General features: G+C 37.3%; 1 protein-coding gene across 5 annotated transcripts; it reads left to right on the top strand.

Annotated features, from left to right (window-relative positions):
• The first annotated feature begins 1,870 nt into the window (after window positions 1-1,870).
• On the top strand, window positions 1,871-26,869 carry atp13a3 (ATPase 13A3). Of its 5 annotated transcripts, none has more exons than XM_088425651.1 (34): window positions 1,871-2,088; window positions 7,679-7,766; window positions 10,307-10,394; window positions 10,485-10,658; window positions 11,158-11,388; window positions 11,689-11,759; window positions 12,208-12,291; window positions 12,820-12,889; window positions 12,980-13,114; window positions 13,802-13,874; window positions 14,192-14,323; window positions 14,402-14,584; window positions 14,745-14,902; window positions 14,997-15,185; window positions 15,344-15,405; window positions 16,095-16,245; window positions 16,358-16,474; window positions 16,698-16,715; window positions 17,055-17,208; window positions 17,333-17,453; window positions 17,763-17,887; window positions 18,051-18,211; window positions 18,397-18,525; window positions 18,603-18,682; window positions 18,773-18,815; window positions 18,908-19,017; window positions 19,110-19,206; window positions 19,442-19,514; window positions 19,588-19,765; window positions 19,912-20,090; window positions 20,177-20,265; window positions 20,342-20,422; window positions 21,017-21,100; window positions 23,354-26,869. In XM_088425651.1, the coding sequence occupies exons 3-34, from the start codon at window positions 10,344-10,346 to the stop codon at window positions 23,540-23,542; spliced, it is 3,792 nt and encodes a 1,263-aa protein (XP_088281777.1). In that variant the 5' UTR covers window positions 1,871-2,088; window positions 7,679-7,766; window positions 10,307-10,343; the 3' UTR covers window positions 23,543-26,869. The 5 variants fall into 5 exon arrangements, with proteins under 5 accessions (XP_088281777.1, XP_088281778.1, XP_088281781.1 ...); XM_088425652.1 differs by having other exon boundaries at window positions 7,679-7,752; XM_088425653.1 differs by lacking the exon at window positions 1,871-2,088 and adding an exon at window positions 2,221-2,265 and having other exon boundaries at window positions 7,679-7,752.
• The last annotated feature ends 285 nt before the right edge of the window (window positions 26,870-27,154 follow it).

Here is a 27,154-nt window from a genome sequence, read left to right on the forward strand (position 1 = left end):
AAACAGTTAATAAGAAAAGGATGACTGTTGTAGATAAGAAGCAGACTAGATGACCAGAGGCCCACTGTTCGTACCTCTCCATCAACTGCCTGTTCCTGAACCTTACGCACATTTTTCAATGAGCACTTTCCGGAACTTTGATTGCCAAACAATACAGTGATTAGATACATTTCATGAGGCACAGTTTTACTCCTTCCAATTATGTTTCCTTGAATGACTGTCAAAACAAATTAGGTAAACTTGAAGCAGTTGCTGGTTTGAGCATTACTATATATATATATATATATATATATATATATATATATATATAATTTTTTTTCTTTCTTTCTTTCTTATTTTACATGTATTATCAAAATATCCCAGCATCTGGTTTCTGAACTACTCAAAGAGTGAGTCGTTTATTACAGTGCACTTGGTGTGCTTGGTCCAGCTTGACGCAAACTGATGTCATCATGAATGCTGAGTTGGCATATCTATCTCTGGGCCTCCTCTAGCTGCTTTTAAGGTTGGATAGCAAAGGAAAACAAACTGTGTCCCAAATAAAACGATGGAATTTTGTTTGCAAAAGGGATGAGGCGCATGGATTAGGACATCAAGCAACAAGTTTGTAAAGGCCTCTTGTGTTTTTCATGGCCCGTGCGTCACCGATCACCTAACTTACTGAAGGCATGGCAGACGCCATATTGTCTGAGTCCCAGGACATTTTTTTTTGTTTGTTCTTGCTCATTCTGCAAATTTTGCAATTGCTTTTGAGACAAGAAACACAAATAATTGAGTAGTATTCAACCATGAGAAGACAACAGGAACCCAAGGCCAATCATTTACTAACTTAGCTGTAAACTTCAAATGTGAATAATTTAGTTAAATATGCAAACCCCAATTCTAATGAAGTCGGGGCATTGTGCAAAACGTAATTAAAAACAGAATACAATGATATGCAAATTCTTTTCAATAATGCAAATCAGTTTGGCTAACAGCAACATAAGTTACATGGGTTTTTACTGTCTCAACTTTCAATATATTTTGCAGTCAGAAATAATAAGCACACTTTAACCCTTGTGCAGGATTTTGTTCATTTTGGGGAAACTTTTTTTCCCCACATCATTCTTGCAGTAGGGGGATAGCACACTCCTGGTAGTGAAGAAACTAAGTGGCTGTGCCATGTTAAACTTTGACATGTTGTCACAATCTAGGTGAAATTTTAACTTGCTTAGTGTCTTCTTTCATTGCTATGTGTTTTATTCACTGGCATCCTACCTGTTTTTTTTCAATACGGGAGTAAAACGGACTACTGAGAGAAAACCCACACAAACACGGGGAAAACGTGCAAACTCCACACGAACGGGTCCACCTCTGCATAAATGCGAGCATGCTAACCATTCTTCCCGTGGGCTGCTTCTTATTCATTTATTTACTTGTATGTTTATTGCATTTATCTATTACAGAATTATTCATTACTGAATGATTTGCTGTTAACCACAGCCTGATTTACCTGGCAACAGTCTGAAGGAGAGTACCTTCACTTATTTATTTGTTTATTTAGATATTTTTATTTCTTTGATCTAATTCGCTGGCCATTGGCAAGAATGATAAACAATGACATGATAAACTAATTAGGAACGAATATATTTCTTTAGAGAAGGCGGGCGTGATTATTTTAAATGAGAACAATACTAAAACAGCATGACGCGAATTTCTTTGATCACATTGGGATGATGTGATTTGGACAAATAGTGTGAACTGAAGGACGAGCCTCCGCAATGTAAACAAACATTACGTTCATATGCAAATTCCGACGCAGGTTCGTCGCCTGCGACGTTGCCTGTATCGTATCAGACGTCACGTCCTGTCGCTAGACTCACAGCCGGTTCAGGCCAGTTCACAACGCGCAAAAGTGGAGTGTAACGCCGACCGGAGCCGAGCTGTCAGCGCAGCACCTCCGCCGCCTCCCCGCTGGCATTGTGTCCACGCAACATTCTTCTGTCATAGAACCGCATCTGTTCTTCGACGACGTTCCTCCCAAGATAACGGCTGCTCTTCGCTCACAATGACTCGAAGGTGATCTTCAGCGTGTCCCGGTGGTTCTGGGTGAGTGTGAGCGACACAGCTTGTCATCTCCACACATGTGTGCCATTCGCTGTTTAGCTTTTGCTAAAGGCTAAAAGCTAGCTGCCGCTAGTGAGAGCCCGTCTTTGAAGGCAGGTCAGCGGCACGAGGCTGGTGAAACTCTAGAAGAAGATGGATAGTATGGAAGGTCGCGACATGGTGGGCTGTTTAGTGAGGGAGCCGTTGAGGGTGGCTGGTCAGCGGTCTGTCCTCGCCAACGTTAGCCAGTTAGCTCGCGAGTGTCATACCGTGATGCTTGTGCGAAATTCTGCCAACACTTTTGTGCGGTTTGTTTTTGGAATGTCTTCACGTGACAGCTTAAGTTGAAGGTGAACCAAAGCAAACTCCAAATTTTAAGGGTTGATTGATTTTTCTTTGAGGGGTAAGCCCAGTTGATTATCATCACTGAAAATTCAATACGGTTTACTAATTCTTATCTAGTTCTCTCGGGATGATTAAAGTGCTTATCGCATTGCAACAAAGTAGATTCAAGATTTACAGTGTTTATCAAATCGTTAGCCTACTTATGTACTACTTTTGTGCCCAACCCATTTTTACCTTTGTCACAACGTCAATACAATATCAAAATGTGCTTGAGTTAATAATAATAATAATAAAAAATAGAAAAAACTTTATTCAGAAAATGTATTAAAGTGGCATATATTTTAACAATCGTCACAACTGTTACATCCTGGGTGGTGTTTCATTGTGTTTTGGTGTGGGGGCATTCTGTTCTTATTCTGTTCCGAGTTTTCGTTGGGTTTTAATTTGTCTGCGTTGTTTGAATGTTTGTTGATGTTAGTTCATATTTTTGTTTCCCTTGTTAGTGAGCTTGCGGCCACCTGTTTGTGTTAACCTGCTTCCCTCGTGTTGGCCAGTCAGTTCCCTGTTTCAACTGTGTCTTGTGCAGGTGCTCCTTGTTGTCGCCTCAGTTTGGCTGTTTTTAGTTTCCTGTTTCCTTTCAGTTCTTGTCGGGTCATTCTCAATGTCCCGTCAGTTGTTGCTGTCCCTTCAAGCTTGTTTGTTTTCGGCCATTTTTGTATTAGTTTGCGTTTTGGGTCCTCAACTTTCTACCACTTCACCCTCTTTACTGACCCTTGACATCAATTTGAAATATGTGTTAAAACTACTGAGTGATTGGAATTTTCACCTCAATGTGAGAACTTTGAATATTTCTTGGTAGGTTATATTAGAAATTATTTTTCCCAAATCGTTAAAGAAATTCTGTTGGTAATATGATTAATTTGCTCTACCAATCACAGCTGATTTCATTATGTCACATGACCAAGCCCAGAGAATGAGTGAGCCACATTGGTCTGTGCATGAGCAACTGTGGTACCCTTTTGAGCTGAAAGCAAGTGGCAAAATGTCCACCCCATGAGATGAACAAAAAACTGGTGGATTGTGTTGCTTAATTGATTAATTAAATACAATGCGTCGACAAGTAGAGCTGTACGGAGAACGAGTAGGGCTGTAGAGTGTTACTTTGTTAATCATAGCGGACTTTGTTAATAATAGTGGAAACTTTCTTCCTGTTAAATGAACATAACTTCTTCCAACAGAGATGCCAACAGAGTGTGAAATACTGAAAGATAAATACAATTACGAAGGGAAAAAAAAAAAAAACAAATGAGAGGCATTACAAAACACGGAAAGTGCAATAAAGAAATATTAGACATTTGTGTAATTTGACTTTTAAGAGTTCTCATACATTTGAGACGTAAAGTCATCTTGCAGCTGAACAAATCATGCAACATCAGGCTGTGCAAGGTCAAAGTGGAGGCATGCCGGAAGTATAACAAGACAAGTATTAAGTGCTGTATTTTCCTCAAGTTCAAAAAACAGTGCTTAGAAGACAAATTTGACTTCCCATGATCAGTGTTGCAGGAAGCCATAAACATTCACATGAATTTTTTTCAATTTTGTTTTCTAATGACAAATGGCATTGAATTTTTTAAAATGATACTTAGTGGCTTAGTGGCTGTTTTTCTTTTTTTTTTTTTTTTTAAATCACCTTTTGCCAGTGATACAATGCCATTATGCCATGTTGTTTCAAGAACACTGAAGTCTTCACAATTATACAGTGAATTTTTTTTAAAGTTAATTTTGCATTGCTCAAAGGGAAACGAAACTCATTGCTGTACAGTTCATGAGGATACTGTATGAAAGCATCTCTGACCTTTTGTTTTTATCAAAAGTAAGGGCATCTTTTAAAATAGCCTATTCTAAAATGTCAGCTGAATTTGAGGATTTTGTTTTTAAAATCTCATAAGCTCTTACAATCAACTCCTTTCGAACTCCTTTCGAATTGCTCAACCTATTGATAACCTGGCAAATCAAAACAATATTTTTCACATTTGTGAACTATATCCATCCGTGATAAGCACATTTGCACAAATCAAGGGTTTGCCAAAGTTAACATATATTAACATCACAGTAAAGAAAATTTACATATTATTTTTGATATAAGCCACAGTTTGACGTCACTCTCTGTGTCTGCCGCAAGTGCTAAGTTTCTCCAATGGTCTGTAGGCATTGGATGTTAGGACTTAAACAAATGCTCCAATGGCCTGCAGGCAGTGGACATGAGGACATAAAAACAATAAAAAAAAAAAGTTGCAACTATCATTCTTGCTTTCTATTTATTAGACTCACATAACTTTTCAGTTACGCTCATTCACTGCATAGCGATGTGTTGATAAGATGCACATTGATAAAGAACCCCCCCACCCCCATTATTTTTTTCTCTTCTATGGCAGCAGTCCTCCTAGGTGTGTTTGTAACAAATGTCTGGGTGGTAAACATGGAAGTGGCCAAACATCATTCCACGTAATGCAAATTTATGATTTCGAGGTGGAAATTTTGGTGTCAAAACATTTTTGTGGTCAAGTTTGCCATTTTTTCCTTCCAGCCTACTCATGACCCACCTTTTTATATTTAACTTTTAACTTTTCATTACTTAGCTTCCAGTTTTACTCCCCAACCTTTTATTATTATTTATTGTATTTAATTATTCCAGGGCTCGTACACTTTAGGTAGGCCTTTTTTTATATTTTGAAATAATGTTGGTCTGTAGGGTTTTAGGTCTATTATTTAAATTAACATGCTTTTTTCCCCCCATACTTTAGCAATAATTAACCATTCCCAATGTTTCCTCAGACGCCTGTGTACTGGAACCGTCAATGGACTGTGGCCATAGTCGCTGTGCTTTCAGGCTCTCACTGCATCTCAAATTTTACACGTTAAATATTTTTATATTAACCAACTAACAACCATGGGGTTTGAGTCTTATATCTGTGTGGGTCAATCCAGTTCAGTACAGAAAATGTACCTTCCTTACTTGAGAGTCGCCTCTTTCATCTTTGTAAGAGATCAAAGTACTTTTAATCTTAAGAATATGTAAATTGATTTAAACTTCTGAATTAACTGTATTTTCCCAGGTTTTTGCCTTAAAAATTACTTTGTTTTTCCCTTAAGGACATCTTAGTCTTCTTTCATTCACAAATCACTCTAAAGTCAGAATGATTTATGAATAACTTGTACTGCCAGTGTAGGTTAAATGTTAAACGGAATTTGATTGCACCAGTCAGTGGTTGCCTCGCAGTTTGAAACATGTGACAGGCTGACTTTATTTATCTATTTATGCATGGAGGAAGAAATGAATATAAAATACAGTTTATGCTGAAGCTCAAGATAAGATGAACATCTTGTCATCCAAAATATAGGATGTAATATTGTTTCAGCAGCGATAGTGGACTGGATACAGGGGAAAAAAACAAAACAAAAAACATCTACAACAAAAAAATTAAGCTTAAACCTGATTGCAAAGCATAAACGTTTTCTTCATGTTTGGAAAGCATAACAAATACACACTGGTCCGCAAACAAATACATAAATAATATATAAAGGAGCAAGGTAAAAAAGATGAGTTGGAAGAAAACAACTATGATCTGTAGCTGCCAAAACATCCTTCCCATTCTCACAATACTTTTGATTAAAGATGGTGTGCTTTCTGACATTTACTGCATCTAAAATTGACTGGCATTTGCCTTGTTATTTCCAATTACAATGCATAAAAAAAATTTCAATATAAAATTACTCTCTGGCTCTACAGTGAACACTATTGTGTCTACAATATTAAAGCAAAGAAAGCACCATCAAAGATGCCATAGATTACGTTGCAATTTTTGACATTACAGTCAACTATTAATTTGGGATAAAATGCAAAATATCTGCCGACGTGATCAAGGTGAATAGATGTGTAAAATCTAATTGTTGAAAGGTCATAAATGCTTAAGGGTGGCAAGAGATGACTTGTTTAATCTGTCAGGCAGAATTTGAGAGGTAGGTAGTCAGGGATTTTTCGTAAGGCCTCTCATGATAAATGACATGATTGGCCCTTGAAGGGAGCAAAGATTTGCTATTATGGCCTAAGAATAGGAGGGGAAGTGATAAAGAAAGCACATTGAGTGCCCAGCATGATAACAAAATGCATTTTCCTCAATGCTTCCATGAATTATGGACTTTGTCATTAGGTCACGGCTCATTGTTCCCCTTTTCCTATTCGTGTCTCTGCTTAGGAACAGTGCAGAAGGTAGAGGTTATAATGTGTAAAATATTCACAAACATGCTGAGCACTTGTACAAAAACATTGTCATACTTAACTGATACAGCTTAAAAAGTCACTGTATCGTTCTGGTAAGTCTGTATTAAAACACCAAAATACCCAAAGTACTGACAAAATAATCACTCTTTCATCTATCTGCAGCAATATGTTTAGCCCTGGTGAGAACTTCATTTTTCATTTGGTGTGTGGACATGACCTGCCTGTGTTCACTTTAAAAGTGAAATCAATCCAAAATTCTTATGCTGTCCCTACTATTCTTAACACTTTGTTCTGATTAAGATTGACTTTGCAAAATATGACATCACAGTTGCTCAGGGATTATTTCAAAAACGTCTTAGTCTGCAAACATTATTTTTCCAAATTCAGAAAACAAAACATTCTGCAACGGCCAAATCAATCAGAAACGAAATCAGATTGAACATACATTTTTGAAACTAAAACCTGATTCGGATGTCAACACCCAAAAACTAGAGTTTGGAGTCAGTGTTTAAAACAGATCTTGATTGTTTCATTTCAAATTCGTTGTGGCATAATGTAGAGCCTGATTGCTGAAAATTGTTTCAATATTCAAATATTTATAGACTTGACTGTACATATTTGAAACCCTTTTGTGTGTGCAGGTCCCACTGAATACCAAACAATCAAAAGTGATTATTGGATACTTATTTGTATTGTATTATCATTGCATCGCACCCCAACACATGGCACATCACTGAAAAAGGCACAATTGTCCTCTTTTGAATACACCATTGACCATGGAGTCCAATGATATCGGCCGAAAACAAATGTCCACTACAGTGGACACAAATGAATATGCTGAGTCTCAGGAGGATACAATGGATGCCCAATGAACGATTAAAAAGCATTTTGATATAGTGTAATTATTATTCTAATCAGTATGATGTGTCAATGTGATGTTTTTGTAACCTTTTTATCTTTGCGTAGGGTTCCAGGTTGGTGTGGGAAGAGCAAGCTTACTGCAGGAGACCACCTGGGGCAGTTTGTCCTAGGCTCTCAAGGTAGAAGCAGGAAGGTTCATACCATGTCTAAAATAACATTGTATTAGGATATTTTCTTTGGGGTGTTGGGGCAGTGGATAGGGCTCCCATCTCGGATTCCTTTTTTAAACTAGCAATACACACTGGTGTTCAACATATTTCAAGACCGGTGACACTTGATTTCCAACATCTTTTGTAGTCACCCTGTTTTTTTTCCTGTCATTTCAAGCAAGACTGAACAGACCTGCTCATTCAACTCATACCCGTTTACCTATTGTATATAAATATTTGCTAGAAAGCCTGCATATCCAGGCGACTAAGGCTGATTACAATAACTATTTTGCTGTGAGTTACTCTCATTTTGGCACATGCTCCTGTTGATGGATACTATGTACAAAAGAGCAGCACCTACTTAACCTTGACACTTGGTCAGAAGGGCTCAAATCTGCACTTTTTTTGTTTTAAAACTTTAGTCTTGTCCGTTTGGAATTTTTTTTTCTTCCTATTTTTCTGTTTTGATCTTCTGATGTGGCTTCTTGCACAAGTGTTTTGATAGGGGTCTGCAAAAAAGACGAGAAGATGATGAAATCGGTTACCAACATTTATCTATAGCCTATTTATATACCTTCTCATAAATGTAATTCAACATCCTGTATGTGTGAGGATGCAATTCAGGAAAAGTATATATTCACTGGTGCCCAGTAATCCATTCCCCCTAATCTTAACCATAATTTTAGGAAATCAAATTTCATATCATCAGAATCTTTTTGCAGGATTAGAACCCCTGATAGATCATGCTGATGCATCTGTCCCCAAATGGTCCTATAGTGTAACATTTTTGTAAATCTTTGTAAATGAATAGTTTGCCTAGTATGACACAGAAAAAGCAAGTTTCTTTTCACACAAACACTTACTGGGTATATCTGAAACTTCATAAAAGACAGAACAGAAAGGATGTGGTATCAAATAGGTTACCTGTTAACCATAAAACAAGAAATAGCAAATCGGCTGTCCGACACTTATATATGATAGCACTATCACAGCACCATATAATCTAGCCCATATATAAAGCAGAGAAAATACCCTAAATGTTATTTACAATTTGCTTGTAGTTCGATAAATATCCTTCTGTCAATCGGTGACTGGTCGTGATCAGCTGATATCCGTAGAAATGGTATCGGCATATTGATTTTTGCCCTTCATTGTTGATTTACTAAAACGATTATCCGCGGCCTGTACTTTGCTGCCAAGTAGAGACTAGCCTGTGTGCACTCCTTTTTTTTTCCTTAAAGCGATACCAAACTTAGCCATTTTCAGCAGTAAAAAATTGTATTTATTTGTCTATAATTTAATCATTCATTAAATTTCAAAGGTTACGGGCTGTATAATTATTTTGATGACTGAAGTATTTTTCATGTGCAATTAATTTAAAAATTCAAAGCTCAGATAATGATAAATCATGACTCAGCTTTTTTCTGGTTTTGGTCATGTGATGTTCACAAGCTATGCCGTGATTAGTTGCAACCTGCGCCTTTAGCACATGTGATGTCATTTTCAGTCGACAGCAAGGGCTAAAATTTGTTCTAAATGTATTAATTTTTCTTAAAATAAAAACAGGACATTACAGATCCAACCAGTAACTAATCCTAGTAAGGTTTCTGCACTGCCAATTTGATTTTTTTTCATAAATTATTTAAAAAAAAAATAACTGGCAGATTGATTAATTAATTAATTAATTATCACGATCCAGTTTTACTAAGATGCCAGGTAATTAGTTAAAGTTAAATGAGCAGCTCGTAAATTTACAGCTAATCTCTATGATCAGAATCTGTATTTATTGATCTCACTCATGGCTAATAAGTATCAGTATCTGAAGAATACTCTATACAGCAAGGAGCAATCACCATGAGCTCCAATCACCAGCATAGTTAAGAAAGGATCACATAGTTTCCTGCAACTTCTGAGCTGTATGTAAATGGAGTGTTGGCACACAGCACTTTTGCGTTTGTTGTAAGGTGGCATGTTAACATCCGTCCAGCATGTAAATGAACAGTGACAACATGGAAAACCCATTGAAAGCAAAACTGAGGTGATGCTGAACAAAGTTCCAGCTGACCCTGTAGTGTACCACTCTCTTCTCTTGTCTGAAACACTTTTGATGTCGTTTTGAGCCCAAGATGTTAGCACCAAACTATTTTCTATAAATTATATATATGCTATAAATTTGAGGAAAGGTATGTTCTTTCACAGTGCTAGAAGGGCTGCTATTGTCCAACAGTAGGAAGGGTTTGGCCCAAAGCAAAATATTCCACTGGATGCCACACCGCCCACCCATCTATGGTTTGGGTGATAAGATCAGCTGTGGGTGGGAGAGGCAACAGTGGCCCTTTACGTTCATCGTGTCAGCCTTAGTGGAAATGGGACATGAGCAGGTTGTCTTTTTGTGACGTCATTTCTTGGAGATTGACCAAAAGTGTATATTTTTTTGTTTTGGTCCTTTTTTAGATGTAACAACTTTAATTGAATTGTTACCTTCAGAAACTATTCCAGATTTTTGATTTGTTTTTGTCTGCAGTGACAAAGGGGGGGTTCTTTGCATTCAGCTTTGAATCATGGAGAAGGAAGATCTAAAGGTCCTCAACAAGGGGGAAGAAGACGAGATGGTGAGCATCCTTAAACGATGCAGCAAACTCAAATATGCAAAGTCTCTTGAGTTTTTACATTGTGTCCTCTTTTCTCTTTACACTTTCAAGGAGTTACAAGGCTACCGTTTGTGCCGCTGGCGACTGGCATTGGTGGGTCTTGGGGTACTCTGTACAGGGGGCTTCCTACTCCTGCTGCTCTACTGGATGCCAGAGTGGTGCGTTAAGGCCACCTGCATCCCCACCACAGCCTGTGATGCGGAAGTAGTGTTGCTGCGTTCCACGGTTTGTAATCTTTTTTTTTTTTTTTTGGAGAAAGCTTTCTGAGAATTTGTATTCAAAAAGTGACACTTAGGCCTAAGAGTATTGTTGAAATCAGTCACAATCAGCCTGTAATTAATATTCCGCATGGGGTGAATAAAGTATCCATTGCTATCTCGAACCGATCTCTATTAAGAAGGATGAAACATAAAATTTTCACATTGAAACATAAAAAAAGAAATGAAACTTTTCCATGAAAAAAGGTTTTTGTAATATAATTCATTTTATGTAAAAATTACTTAACCCCCTTTTCCAAGGAAACTTTCAAGAAGACACTGGTAATATCTGAGAAATAATTTGGTGGAGAGCTGAATAGAAGATAGAGGAGTTTTGTTGATTACTTTCACGTACTTTGCTCCATTTCCTTTGTACGCACAGTATTGCACTTAAAACTACATTTTTAATTTCTAATTTATTGTTTCTAAAACTCTAGTTGTCTTAAAGTTTGTGCTCATTTGAACAGGATGAATTCCGGCGCTGGTTCCTGGCTAAGGTTCGAGTGATTCTAGCCCCAGGAAGCAACCCCTTCCACAACCTGGAAACCCAGACCACATCCCCTTCCTCACCTTCCTCCCTATCATGTCCCTTCTCTTCTTCCACTCCTTCTTTGGCCAATGGAGACACACGGCACTCTTCTGATGAATTTCCTGCTCGGGGGCTCATCAGAAGATATGTGCAATACCAGCCCACAAAGGTAGGGAAAACCCTTTTTCTCTAGGTGGACACGTATACTTGACCAGGTTAATTATGGTCAAACAAAAAACATCATGAAAACAAACATGAAAACATCATGGATATAAAACCAACCATATTAAATGCTGGTATTTAAATATCATAAGTGGCTAATGCTGGCATTTAAATATCTTAAGTGGTGATGGATGGATGGATGTTATGTTGTGCTATGTTGTGTTGTGTGTTATGTGTTGTGTGTTATGTTATCTGTTATGTTACGTGTGCTGAAAATTGACATTTCTCTGTCTTTTGTGCCTTTCAGATACGTTATTTTACCCACCACAGCACAAAATATTACTGGAATGACAGATTGCAGAACTTTGAAGTTTTAATGTAAGTATTCTTTGGTTTTCTTTTTTTTTTGTGATATGTGGTGCCTCATTGTTTTTTTTTTTTTCCACATCGCATGTAAGACGATGGTTTAAAAATGTTATCAGAATATTTATTAAATACATCCATCCATTACATATTTATTTATAGGACTTAAAGATAGAAAAACGTGTGCCTAATACAGGCAGTTTTTCCCTGTTTAGACAATCGTCCGAAAGCGGCTGCTGTGCGCAGTAAAGAGTTAATCATACAACTGGTTGAATGAGTCAGGAAAGTCCCTAAAAAAGAGAGAGAAAATTTTAATTTAGAAATTCTGATCATTAAAAAAATAAAATAATAAAAGTACTGCACCAGCACAGGGTTTAACATGACGATTAATACTTGAATTGCTGTCACCAAGAAACTGTATTACTAGAGGTACTGTAGTTATCATTATGGCTTTGTTCCACAGTGGCCTAGATGATCTCAATGTGACTGCTGCCTCTCTCCACTCAGAGCACAGCAAAGGTCTAACCAGGAACCAGCAAGAGTACAGGTAATATCTGGTCAAGAAAATTATTTTGCTGGTAACCAACTAGTATTTCCAGTAGCTTCATATAGGACATATACTGTTGAGATGGTCTATTTTCCACTTAGTCATATTAAGTATTATCAGTCCGTTTTGGCAGCAATCTATATATAATTGAGCCTGGAAGGCCGCTTTTTTTCATGACTAAAATTGATACTCTCAACCCTACATGTATTAATTGGTGTTATGTTAGTGGCATGTGGATACGTTATAGCTAGTGTGAAAATGGGATGTACTGTAGGACACGATGTAATGGCTGCATTTACACGCAGGTTTGCGAAATGGCCTGCTGCTCGTTTTGTCTACAACTGCCCATTTTACATCAGCTAATCAAACAATTTATATGATAACTAATTTGGCTCAGTAATTATAAACATGGAGAGAGAGTTTGTGATCTTTCTTCAGTTGCCAGTTAATCGTAATAATCATTCTGATTAATGACAATGTTAGAATGTTCATATGTATATTTGTTCTTTCATTCATTTATATTTTTAGGAGACTCTTTTTTGGATTGAATAAAATTGAAGTGAAAGTGCCTTCTGTTTTCAAGCTGCTTATCAAAGAGGTAGTTTCAGCTATAGAATAAACACATTCTGAATTCTCATTCATTCTCTGGTTGCTCGATGAACTGACTTTTATCTTTTTTTTTCTGTAGGTCCTAAATCCTTTCTATATCTTCCAACTCTTCAGTGTAATATTGTGGAGTGCCGATGAATATTACTATTATGCGATTGCCATTGTTATCATGTCATTTATATCCATAGCTACCTCTCTCTATACCATCAAAAAGGTAAGCATGTGGAAACGTTTTAAACACATTTAACCATTGTGTAAAACTCAATTCAAGAACAAAAACTGCCTAATTCAGTTTATACAATGTTGGACTTTTGTCAACAAGCTTTTCGAGGTCTAGATAATGGACAGGAAAATAAATAGGCCAATGACCTCTCTCTCTGCGCTCTCGAGCCCAGTAATTCTCAAAAGGTGATTTAGGACCCAAAAGTGGATCACGGCTTTATAATGAGTTTGTTATGGACGGGCCATGGGGGATTTTTTTTTTTTTTTTTAATGTGATTTATATTTGTTTTTTCACGTAAATCCGGCATTTACTGTGTCTTTACTGCTCTGTTAGTGTAGGCTTCTTTTAGACTGACAGATGTGTTCAATTTTTGTACAAATTTATAGGTGTAAAACCCACTGTACAGAGAAGCACTTATCTTGCTTCTCTTTAATTGAATTTACCAAGCTCCGTAATTAATCCCAACTAAGTGTAAGAATGTGAGCATCTGCTAGGTGAATGTTTACTCAACCCTTTTCAATGTATTTATAACTTCCATTTCTGCTAGGATTTTTATCATTGTATTTTGACATTTGCCTTCAATATTTAAAATGTTTTGCACTTCTGTGGTAATTTGTGCATTTTTTTTTGTCAATGAGGTATTCTGGAATTTCTTATGTTTTCTTCTTCATTCTCTAGCAATATGTCATGCTTCATGATATGGTGGCAGCTCACAGTATTGTACGTGTATCTGTATGCCGAGCCAATAATGGTTTGTATTTTTTTTATTTCCCCAATACCTGCAAATGTTTGGCTTCAGTGCTTGAGCCGTTTTTAGCAGAGGTTATACTATATGTTCAGCCTATATTTTCGTTTTTGTTAAGAAAATGACTTAAGGGGAATCCTGTTTCACATTGTGGAATCCTGCATCACACTGTGAAATGTTGGAATCCTGGCTATTTTTCCTTTACTTGTTAAATGCAATAACTTCATTTTATTCCATCGTCGTTTGCATTTAGCTGTCTCGTGACACACATTCTATTCTTGGTTTCCCGTATTTTGCCTCACATGCATTTTCTTCCATGGCAGATATTGAAGAGATTATGTCTACTGATTTGGTGCCTGGGGATGTGATTGTCATCCCCAGCAATGGGACCATTATGCCATGTGATGCCGTGCTGATCAGTGGAACCTGCATTGTCAATGAAAGCATGCTTACAGGTTAGAAAAGGAATGTATTCTAAAAGTGGCTTGCAAAACCCACTGCCATGTGCTAACATAGCTAAACCTTTCAACAAGGTGAAAGTGTTCCAGTGACAAAGACCAACCTTCCAAACCATTTGCCAGGGGAGAGTGGCGATGAGCCTATGAGTGCCTATAGCATAGAGGAGCATAAGAGACACACACTCTTCTGTGGCACTAATGTCATTCAGACACGTTTTTACACTGGTGAACTGGTCAAGGCTGTAGTAGTCCGTACAGGTAAGCATGTGTCTCAGATTTGTTGCTACTTTTGTGGTTCCATCACAAAACAACTGGCATACTTTTTAAGAGTTGTTCTGATACTTTGTACATGAAATTCATAAACTATGCTGATAAGTCTTTAGAAATTGTTTATTGACATTATGAACTCCTTACTTAGGCTTCAGCACAGCCAAAGGCCATTTGGTACGCTCCATCCTTTACCCCAAACCCACAGACTTCAAGCTATATCGTGACGCCTACCTTTTTTTGTTGTGTCTGGTGGGTGTGGCTGGTATTGGGTTTGTCTACTCCATTGCCCTTAGCATCAAGAACAAGGTAATCTTTGTGAAGTAAACATAGCAAAAGTGGCGAGTGACTTACTTGTAAAAAAATAAAAATAAAGATTTTTTTTTTCTCCTTGGCCTTCCAGGTGTCAGCAAAGACTATCATCATTGAATCACTCGACATCATTACCATCACTGTTCCGCCAGCGCTGCCCGCAGCCATGACGGCCGGTATTGTTTATGCCCAGCGGCGCCTTAAAAATATTGGCATTTTTTGCATAAGCCCACAAAGGATTAATATTTGTGGGCAGATCAATCTGGTCTGCTTTGACAAGGTGAGTACCAAACTTAGTGTTTGATAAGTACTTTGGGCAAAACGAGTATTTAAATAATTATTTACTGTTATTATTTACTATAATATTGTTTACTTTTCATGATTTATGGGTTATTTTAATGCTAAATTTAGGTTATGTGTGTGTGACTCTTGTGCCAGACAGGAACTCTTACTGAAGATGGTTTAGATCTATGGGGAGTCCAAAGAGTAGAGAATGGCAGGTAAAGTCTTCAGAATGATGCATGATTTTTGTCAGTGCCTATAGAAATAACTGCGCGTCAAGGAAGTAAAAAACAAACCTTTGGAGACGTTATTCATTTTTAGTGAGAGGGAAAATACTTTTTTGAAACGTATTCAAATGTCTCTTCTTTGAACAACGGTTCTGATTTCCAAAATATTTTTTTTCCTCGACAAAAGCTATTCTAACAAAATATTTAGGGAGACCTAGCTCCATGTAGTTTTCTTCAATAATGTTGGATACATTTCAAATGTCAAAACAATGGAAATGTTGAACTTTGCTTACTTTTTTTTGTTATAAAATAAAAACAAATGGTGCAGAGAGTTAACGGGGTCAGCAGCATCTCTAATAAAGTCAACCAAACATTTTGTTGTTTCCTCAACGTTAAAATTATCTTTTATCGGCAGTCAGATTTGATAAATATACCTGAAAATCAGTGCTGATAATCGGTCTATCATATGTGGTCTTACTATCCTGCACAAATTTCACGAATATGTGCCGCTACTGGATCAAACTGTTTTATAACCCCTCTTGATGCAGCCTTAGCCATATGTATTATTTATTTAAACAATGTACTTATATTTTTTTCAGAAGTTGTATTTATTTACCACAGATTTATTTTTGTTTGGTAATATTTGCCAACTTCAAACTGACCCCTATTGTCCTTTTCAGTTTCCAGCAATCAGATGAAAAAGCTTCCAAGGAAAATCTCGTAAAATCCCAATTTGTTGCTTGTATGGCCACCTGCCACTCACTTACAAAAATAGAGGGCCAATTGTCTGGGGACCCACTGGACCTCAAAATGTTTGAGGCTACTGGATGGGTGAGTTTTGTAGCTTCGTAATAGTCTACCGAGTACAGTTCATTACAATATTTTCTCATTAGGACTAAGACTACTAATAAAGTCGTCCCTCTACCTGCACCCCCTCTTCCAGATTCTGGAGGAAGCTACAGAGGAAGAAACAGCTCTTCACAATCGCATCATGCCCACGGTGGTGAGGCCCACAAAGCAGCTGTTGCCATCACAGCCCATATCAACAGAGCAAGACATGGTAAGTAAAGCAACTCTGTGAGGGATGGTTGTGATGAGAGCTCCCACCAACCCACGTAGAGTAGGACAAACAACAGTACTTTTTTTTTTTTTTTTTAATATATCAATAACATATAAGCATGGTGGTTTTAGTCACATTTTCCAGTTAAACATTAATCAGTTAACGAAAGCAAATGATTTTTTTTTCTCCTAATGACCTCTTCTCTGTCCTTTTCATTTTGTAGGAACTCTATGACCTGCCTGTAAGTAGTTACTTTTATTTCTTGACAAAACAGACATCTTTTAATTCTAAAAGACCTATCAAAAGACCTATCACAAACTTATTGAAAAGGTTAATGACAGGAGTAAGATTTGTTTTCACTAACTTTACAAAGTTAGTCAAAGGTAGTCACATGTTTTTAAGTTGAGTTCCTGCTTTTTAATCAGATTTAAAGAATTTGAGCAACCTCAGGAGTTTGGAATAGAATTCATGATTTTGTTTTTGTGTATTTGTTATTGGTGGTTCTGAGAGGGCACTTAATTTTGCCTTTCTTGACATGTCGTAGTCAATTTAAACATCTGCACATTTGTTCTTTGTGTAGTCACAGTATGAGATCGGTATCGTGCGGCAGTTTCCATTTTCCTCTGCACTCCAGAGGATGTGTGTGGTTGCTCGTCTGTTAGGAGAGAAACGTATGGATGCCTACATGAAAGGAGCACCAGAGGTGGTGGCTCGCCACTGCAAGGCAGAGACAGGTGAGCCCTATTAACTTTCCCGACAATGTCGGTGAATACTTTTTAAATAACTGAGAATCTACTCTCATGTGTTTGCCCAAATATTTACAGCAATGTTCTTCATTATCTTACTGTATTTTTGTAGTGCCTGATGATTTTGCAGAGGTCTTGGAGGGTTACACAAAGCAAGGCTTCAGAGTAATAGCTTTGGCTCATCGTCGTCTAGAATCCAAACTCACGTGGCACAAGGTTCAGAATGTAAACAGGTACACTGCCTTTGTACTTTTAACATAAAAAATGCAAAATCGGTGAATTATTTTTTGTAATTTGGCCTCGTTTGTAGAGTACCACCAAAAAATAAGTACCATAATCAAGCATCTTTGTATATTGGAGTTGGAAGCAGCAAAATCATTTTACCTATAATCTAGAATAGTACTAATTGTCATGGTTTGTGAGCTTATACACCTGTGTAGTGTATTTTCTTTTCTTTTTTTTTTAATACTGTATGTCATTTAATGTGAAAGAAAAAAATATGTAGGACTGAGTGAAATATGTATATATTTTCCATAAATTAGAGATCACATCGAGACAAACATGGAGTTCCTGGGTTTAATAATCATGCAGAATAAGTTGAAGACAGAAACGCCAGCAGTGTTGCGGGATCTCCACAGAGCCAACATCCGTACTGTCATGGTTACGGGTAAGAAAGAACTGCTAGAATTTTGCACAGCTCACCATAGCAAAAACAATAGGGATTGTGGTTTCACATATCTTTGTAATTTAACGTATGTAATAAAGACAAAGTGAAAACCAGTTGCGACTACTACCACGACATTAATCATGAAATATTTATGCATTTCTAGGCGATAACATGCTTACAGCCATCTCAGTTGCTCGGGACTGTGGAATGATCCTGCCACAGGATACAGTCATCATTTCAGATGCCATTCCACCACATGATGGACAGACTGCCAGAATTACCTGGAGGTGCGCTGACAAGCCAAGTATGGCAGTACATCTGGAGGTGAGACATACACTGTATGAAAAAACATGTACAAATGACCTCTTCAGGCACACTCTTTTTCCGTCAAAGTTGAAAGTTCTGCCCAAAAGTCATTGCTGTATGACTGGAAAAATAAGTATAGTTGTGTTGATATAATTTAAAAAAGGTGCGAAATGTGTTCATCTATGTATACCTACTGGTTTCAGGAAGTGAATATATGCCTGGAAGATGTCTGTCCTATGGAGGAGCCCAAACAGCAAGACCGGTACCATTTTGCCATGAACGGAAAGTCATTTGCGATTATCTTGGAGCATTTCCCCGACATGCTTCCAAAGGTGTGAGGCGTTATCAGAAAGACTACTGTATATTTGAAGACAATTAACTTTGATATTTTTTCATGTTCATTTTCAAGTTGGTGTTACACGGGACAGTGTTTGCCAGAATGGCCCCGGATCAGAAAACACAACTCATTGAGGCACTGCAGGATGTTGAGTGAGTTAAAAAAATAAAAAAAAAAGTAGAATAATATGTTTGAAAAAGTGTGAAATGAAACATTTTGTTCTTAATTACATTTTCTCACAGCTACTTTGTGGGGATGTGTGGAGATGGAGCAAATGACTGTGGGGTATGTGTAGGCTTTTGAATGATTTGAAGTGATAATGCATCTATTGTGTTCAACTTACATTATGAAGTTTTGGATTTTTTTTTTTCCCTCAGGCTTTAAAGAGGGCTCATAGTGGCATCTCTTTGTCAGAGCTTGAAGCTTCTGTGGCCTCTCCTTTCACTTCCAGAACACCCAATATCTCTTGTGTGCCAAGCCTCATTAGGTTGGTTTAGAAATTTCAATTTTATTTTATAGTTTTTTTTTTTTTTCATGTCGGAGACAGCAAAATAGCAGGTGCTCTCTGACTTTGTACAGGGAGGGTCGTGCTGCTCTCATCACCTCCTTTTGTGTGTTCAAGTTCATGGCCCTTTACAGCATCATCCAGTACATTAGTGTCACTCTCCTATACTCCGTAAGTGATACTGTTCTACTCACAATCATCTGCATATAAATGGGGTACTGACAGTGATTTGGGGCTCTGTGTGAGAAATTATCATTCTGGTGTCACCACTTCAATCCTGCAAATGGAAAGTAATATATTCCTCCTGAATCATCATTTTGCCCCTATTCCGAACCGCTGCCTATGCAGTTCATGGGAAAAGCCGTGAATATTTTCATGCAAAGCAAATGTTTTCTTTTACCCTTAGATCCTCAGTAATCTTGGAGATTTCCAGTTCCTTTTCATCGACATAGCCATCATCCTTGTGGTTGTTTTCACCAGTAAGCTTTCGAGAAAATGTATTTAAGAAAATATACAGTGCTAATTATTAGTGACTGATTACTTCTTTTTCAGTGAGTTTGAACCCAGCATGGAAAGAACTAGTTGCTCATCCTCCTCCATCAGGCCTGATCTCAGGGCCTCTGCTCCTCTCTGTGCTGAGCCAGATCCTCATTTGCTTTGGCTTCCAGATGCTTGCATTTTTTTGGGTCCAAGTTCAGCCGTGGTACACAGTCTGGACACCACTTTCTGAGTAAGAACATGACATCGCTCATGATTAGGGTAGTCTTAACACAATTTTTGTAGATAGAAAACTGCTTCTATGTTTCAGAAAAACTTAAAAGAAAAATGTGCGTGATGTTGAAGTGTTGAGTGTATAAAACAAATGTTGTCTTTCAGTGCCTGCAACAATTCTTCACACATAAATATATCCAACTTGAATGAAACTGACGTTGATGACCACAACATCCAAAATTACGAGAACACCAGCCTTTTCTATGTTTCCTGCTTCCAGTACCTTATGGTTGCTATCGTCTTCTCGAAGGGCAAACCTTTTAGACAACCAAGCTACAAGAATTGTAAGATTGTCGCTTGTCACCAATAACAAATTATAAACAACTCGACATTTATGTAACAATATATTTTCTTAATTTTCTCCTGCCAGGGCCTTTTGTCGTTACCGCTTTGATTTTGTACATTTCCCTTTTCACCAACATGTTCTACCCAGTTAAAGCCATTGATACCGTTCTCGAGGTAAGAGACTAACAAATATTAAATGATAAGGTGAAAAGAGTAGCTTGTCTGAACAATTTGAATTTGATCTTCACAGATTGTTTGTGTTCCTCTTGATTGGAGACTAAAACTCCTGCTGATAATTGTGGTCAATGCAGCCGTGTCTGTCATGGTAGAGGTAAGACTCATTAGCCAATATTGTAACAAGTGGTTGTTTTCTCATAAAGATTATTTTCCCCTCATGCAGTGTCCTCATCTTTGTCTCGTTCCTCCAACAGCAGGGTTACTTAAATATTTTACAAAATGAAAATTGTTCTTTATTAGGCTCCTTCGCATATTCCTCAGAAAGATTGTGTTTCAGTAGAGGGAATTATTCATCTTAAAATTGCTTGACAATAGATAGTGGATGCATTCTCGCTTCAGTCACAGGAGCAGTTTTAACTGCGCTTCCTAACACTTGGCTGCCTTTGCGCACACGCCATGCTTAGCGCACACCCTAGATGGTACTGTTTTGCTAGCTAAAATCTTATTTTTTTACTAAAATCACACAATCATTTGATTTGTAATCAAGAATTGTACTAATTGTCATGGTTTGTGAGCTTATACGCCTGTGCATTTTCTTTTTTTTTCTAATAGTTGCTTTGATTCGAATTATGACTTAATTGCAATAATTAAAAACCACAAGGCCCTGCAAAAAAAAAAAAGATATTCATGCCTACATTAAATCAAATTAGCCTCTCTGTAATTCTGTCCCCTGCCCACTGCGCTACAGACCTTCATCATTGACATCGTCTTATGGAAGTTTGTGTTCAGCAGAGACAAGCAGGGCATCGCTCCTGCTGCCCCACCACCACAGGTTGGGAAAAACTGACGTCTCCTATTCTAGCCTTTTCATTTTTCTTTTGTGTGGTGTTCCCTCCCCCTTTTTAATTTTACCACATTATGATCAACAGTATAAAGGTTACAATGTTCAACTAGCCTACCCCCCCTCCCTCCCTCCTCCGTCGGACTTATTGATTGCATACCCCACCTGTTCCCTCAGTCTGCTACCCCTCTCGTTGCAACTTGCTAGCCTCAAAGCTCCACTTGCTGCATTTGCCTCTTCACTCTTTATTGAGGGTACTTCTCTTAACTTTCTCAACCAGTCAGTTACCCATCTCGCAACCTCAGTGAAATGTGCATTTAAAGAAGGCTAATATACTATGTCTTCACCAATGTTCTCATTTGACTTTGCTTGAGATATGAAGATCTGCTGTGAAAATCTCTTTTTATGTTACTCCATATGCTTTTTTTCAAATTTTTAGGGTTTGACATAAGAACTCTCATAGAAAACTCTTTTAAACTGTCATGCTCAATTTTGTTCATGAAATGCATGCAAATCTGTTGTAGCAAAATAGTTGAGAATTATTGCCTAAAGCGTTATAAATGTATATATTGGAGGTCAAAAAGAGAAGCATTATTCATTCTGCAATATATTGCTTCTATTATCAATTAAAGATTCAATTTTCAGAAACCAAGAATTCTGGTGCATTGCAATGAATTTGGATAGCCTGGAAAAGTTCATTTCAGTAATTCAGTGCAAAAAAGTAAAAGTTAAATTGTACATTTTTTTTATGTTCAGACGATCAATTCCTGCCTATTTTGAATCAATCTTTATGTAATATAATTTCTGAAATAGTGAGTTTGGGGGATTTGTGGTCGTGGCCTGGGTCAGCCACAGCCACCATCTGTACTGTTCACCTACAAGGTGCGGATGGAAATTTGGCTACTGTTAGTGGAAGAAAGAGAGGATGAAGGTGTGTCTTTAGGAAGAGTAAAAGGAGTGTAGCATGGCTTTGATGGTGAAGAAGATGAAGGCAAAGACAATGAAGACACACAGGTGGAAGCTAAATCAACAAACAGCATTGTATGACTTTTAGGAAGGAGTTGAAACAGGTTCTGGATGGCCAGGAGGTGCTTCCAATTGACTGGACAACTCCAGCTAATGTGATCAGAGAAACCCGTAGGAGAGTACTTGGTGTGTCATCTGGAGCAAAATAGATAATGAGACTTGGTGGTGGAATGAGGTGGTGCAGGAGTGTTGGGATAAAAAGGTCAGCTAAGAAGTGGGACACTGAGAGGACCGAAGAGGGAAGACAGGGTTAGAAAGTAGATTTGGCAAATGACGAATGAAGGAATTAAATTGTCTTTTCTGCTAGTTTGAATAGTAAAGAGGGAGAGACTGACCTTCACAGGTTGACTAGGCAGAGACCGAGATTAGAAAGACAGGTGGTCAGGGGATCAAAGATAGAAACGGAACTGGAATGGGTGGAGTGGAGTTTTTAGGTGTGATGTGTGATCGAAGAGTTTCTGCTAAAATGAAAGGAAAAAGTTTGGCCTGGAGACAGCGCTACTGAGGAAAAGACAGGAGGCAGAGCTGGAGGTAACAGAGATGAAGATGTTGAGGTTCTCTTTGAGAGTGACCAGATTGGATATTGTCAGAAATTAATACATCAGAGAGACAGCAAGTTAGAGGTTTTGGAGATAGTCAGAGAGCCCCGACTGAGGTGGTTTGAACATGTCTGGAGGAGAGAAAATGAATAAGTAGAAGGATGATGAGTTTTGAATTGCCAGGCAGGAGATGTAGAAAAAGAGCAAAGAGGAGGTTTATACAGTAGATGTAGTGAAATTGTACATGAGGGAAGTTGGTCTGAGAGAAGAGGATACAGAAGACAAATGACTCGCTGTGGGAACCTCTGAAGGAAAAAGCTGAAAGGGGAGAAGACGTTAAATGCAAGTTGCTCATTATACTACAAAAATAATTATGTGCTTTCGAGTGAATTAATATCATTTCACTTTTATTGAAATGCTGAAATAAATTAGGTTGACATGCACCAGAGGTATATCTTAAGTGGTACATTTTCATCGTTTTGGGCAATATATTCAAATAGAGTAGAACTTAGGCAGTTTGATGTTGCATGCAAATGAGTATTCCTTTGCCTCCTGTGATTTGAAATATTTCAGAAAAAAAAAAACTACTGTGTCATTTCAGTTAAGCTAAAATTCTCCAATTTTATTGCATTTTCTGGAATGAATGTTTTATTTATGTGTGGGTTTGTGGACATTTCAGAAAGGCATTGAGGTGTTAGCAGACAAGTGCCTGTGCTGCCCAGGGAGGATGACCCGCAAGGCTCGCTACATGCATCTGGCCCAGGAACTCAGTGTGGACCCAGACTGGCCCCCAAAACCGACCACTACTACTGAAGCTAAGGCCTGTCCTGTAAATGGCTCCTCCTCTCAAATTGTGGGCATTTCCTAGCAGCCCCTACCATTAGCCACACTTTTCATACAGGAACTATCAAACAAAAGAGTTTTGCACACTAACTTATTGAAACGCTCCCTTGAGCTCTAAACTTGTCACTGGTTTTGATGATTGTTTCATACTCTTGTCCAAAAAAACGAACATTTGAATGATGTTTACTAGTTCACCCACTTGGGGCTGAGGTCTTTAATAAACTTAAATTAAATCATTTTACCCTTATACAGGAAGTGAAGCTGTGTCCAGATAATATTTTGAGGTTCATATGCATATATTGTAGACCTCAGAGTTGCAGCTTGAAGAAGATCGCTTGCAGGCAACTGCTGTATTAGGAATCAGGCTGTGAAAGAGCCTAGTGCCATATTCGAGACCATGACAAAAAGCAATCAAAATCACGCTACAGGAGAGCCATTTTTTTTTCTCTTATTCGTGACACACGCTGACGGAAACGCTAACTTTAGAAGCAAATAAGTTGAGTTTATGTTAATTGTTTTAGATTCCTCAATTTTATCATCTTTCTGCGGCCCCCATCTTACTTAAGGGACAAGTGATAAGTGGATTGGATGACTGGCTGAAAGTGTCCTGCTGCTGTGTAGTTATTAACAACCATGTGGAGTAGATGTTAAATTTAAATAAGCACCACTGTTAGGAAGGTATTCATAAAACTTTTATTTAAAAGAAAAAAAAAAAAAGCATAAAACACTGAATAGTAAGAGACAGGAACTTCCAACTGCTGAAATTAACTGCTATAAGCACATGAACTATTTGGCATATTTTAATTATTTGCAGCCAGCCCAGTGAACATTGATCGGTGATGCCTATAGCCATTAATTTTAGTGAATGAGTTTCAGATAGAGACTCATTCCAGTGGAGACAATATTATTAGTTCCTGTTGATCATACAGGATGTTTGCATTGTATCTTTCTGAATAATGACATGAAATACTAAGAATATGTGTAGTTGTGTTTTAGATACATTGTAATTCTTGTTACGAGGCTCTATAATCATTCTGATTGTTTATTAGGTCAGGAGCAAGGACTTTAAACAAACAAACAAAAAACATACTGAGATTGATTAAATCAAGTAACTTTCTGGACAACCTTTTGTTGAAACCAGCCAATAATTAAAATTCTATGTCTTATTAAGTCATGCCAGCAACAACCTGCTGTGTTATCCCGTTTTTATGTTTTTTTTTTTTTTTTTTTTTTTTTTAATTACTTTTGCTTTGCCTCTCCACTAGCCAAACCATTTTGCTGCTGACGACTAGTGTGATCATCAATGTAGTCTAAAGCCCCAAACATGTCGTCATTTCAGTGGCAAAAGGAGGTCATTCAGAGACTGGCCACAGGACTTACATGGTGCAATTTTGTGGGATGTTGAAATGCTGTCACGCTATTACTCAAATTGTGCTCATCTCAATTATAAATCTCTTCCCATGGAAGAATCATTAAAGGCGCAATGGTTATGCATTCTGCATCTCATTAGCTTGCTGTTTTACCACATTGGAAACAAACATAGTGCAACACTGAACCGTTTGTCATTTGAAATCCACGTACAATAGAGGCTTTCTATAAGGGCTGTCTAAGTTCATTGCTCTTAGATATATTTTGAAATTTAAAGTTCCACCCAAGACTACTTTTTTAGTATCTGTTATTAAATGTGTCATTTGGATATAGTACATGCTTGTATTGTTAAATTTAGATTGTTTTATTGTATAGTAGATGATTGCAAGGGAATAATTTGAAAATGCTCACTCTTTGTCAAGTACTAAGACTGTGCATTTTAAGCTCTAACAAATTACGCTAAGTGACACAAAACTGTAAGCTGCATTATCTGAAGTTAATTCTGAGCTTCACCAACATATTTATATCAGCTGCCGACCCAAGATAATTTCATGGTCTCTGCCCAAACAAAGTCAAAATGGCAATGGAAAAGGAATGTGCATACAGTATTTTCCAGCATAACCTTTTTTGGGTGGCATTGAAACTCCTGACAATAATCCTAAAAGCCATTTTAATATATTTAGTATATATATAATGTGATAAAATATCAAATGTGCATTATACTTACGACCTGTTTTAATAAGTAGATTATTTTGTGATGTATACTTTGTCATGATGGTTGGAATTATTTTGTTCGCTTGCAGAATGTTTCAAAAACCAGGCCTAAATGTTTTGCTAGGGCCCCTGCTTTTTATTATTTTCTTCTGGCTAGACCACCTAAGGCACAAATGTATTGTCAAAAGACAGCAGCATCCTACCACTTCAAAGATACCGTTGCCTTCAGAGCATTTTTTTTCTTTACTGATAATGAGAGAAACGGAATGAACAGTAGATGTTCTGTAAAAGGTAAATGTTGAAATAACATGAAAAGTTGGATTATATTTTGATATGTACATTTTCCGTGTGTGCATAAAAAAAATCAGTATGGTTATCTAAAAATGCGTAGTTTTTCTTTTTTTTTTTTTTACTGTAAAGGGCTGGTGTTGTGGTACGTTTTTTACAATCAAATGTTTGATTCATTTACATTTTCTATTTATTTGTATGTTCACTTTCATATCAAGATGGATTCGTTTGTATTTTTCCTCACTGGTGAATGAATCACGGGCATTTTGTTCAGTATTGGAATTAGTTATTTTCAAATTGGAACTAGGTTGCTGCTATTGCTTTGGATGAAAAATCTGGCTTGGGTCGATGATGTACATGATAAAGCAAATTTCCACTGTAAAAGTATGAATGGAAAACTGAAACGCTAACCTCCATGAATCAACTCTCTTGCCACTGATTTGTATCTTTTTAATTGACTGTACCTTCGCAATGAACTTTTAAACCATGATACCAAATCTCATTTTAATACCTTGCAGAGTGTAAATATTAACATTTCTTCGACGCTATGAATTTGCCTTTTTTTGTGACGGCGATGTTGGATCTGGTTTTGTGTAGAAATGTTGCTTTAACACAGGTACATTAACATGCCGACGATAGGATTAGCTTCCTATTATTAGGTTTTGTTGATAATCATTTGAAAGGCATTTGAGTCAGCCACTGAGTGTATAGGCTCAGATGGATAGTTCCTCAGGGGTATATATGTATAACAAACAGTATACTGACCAATTATCAATACAGCGAATTGGATCTGCTTTCATTGACAGCTTCTGCACATCAGTGATTGACTCACATTGGAAATATATTTTTTTATCAGCAGATATGTACATTGTGTTGAAATGTTTCTACTTAATAATTTATTGTATATTTATGTTTTTCTTGTTTCCCCTGGGAATTGTATTCTAGACATATTTTTTGTTCAATAAATGTTTTTGAACAATTATTTACATGTCTTTGAGTACTTTGTTCCCATCCAGAATATAGAAAACAAAACATTTAGTTGCAGCTAAATGAAAAAGAAATTTACAACCGGTGTTATGCAGAAGGTGGATGAGGTTGTTTTTAAAAATATTTCTAAGATCTAAGTTCATCTTCGTCAAATTTGCTTAATTGTTCAATTTTTTTGTATGTTATTTATTATTGAAATAAATACAGAATACTTGAGTACGTCGAAAAATACAGTTTTTCTGTTTTATTGTGAATGAACGTTGAGTCGGAACTAATTTCG

The sequence above is a fragment of the Hippichthys cyanospilos genome, chromosome 10 (assembly GCF_059441005.1).
Source record: "Hippichthys cyanospilos isolate Australia breed blue-spotted pipefish chromosome 10, RoL_Hcya_1.0, whole genome shotgun sequence".
In the NCBI taxonomy this organism is placed as follows: domain Eukaryota; kingdom Metazoa; phylum Chordata; class Actinopteri; order Syngnathiformes; family Syngnathidae; genus Hippichthys; species Hippichthys cyanospilos.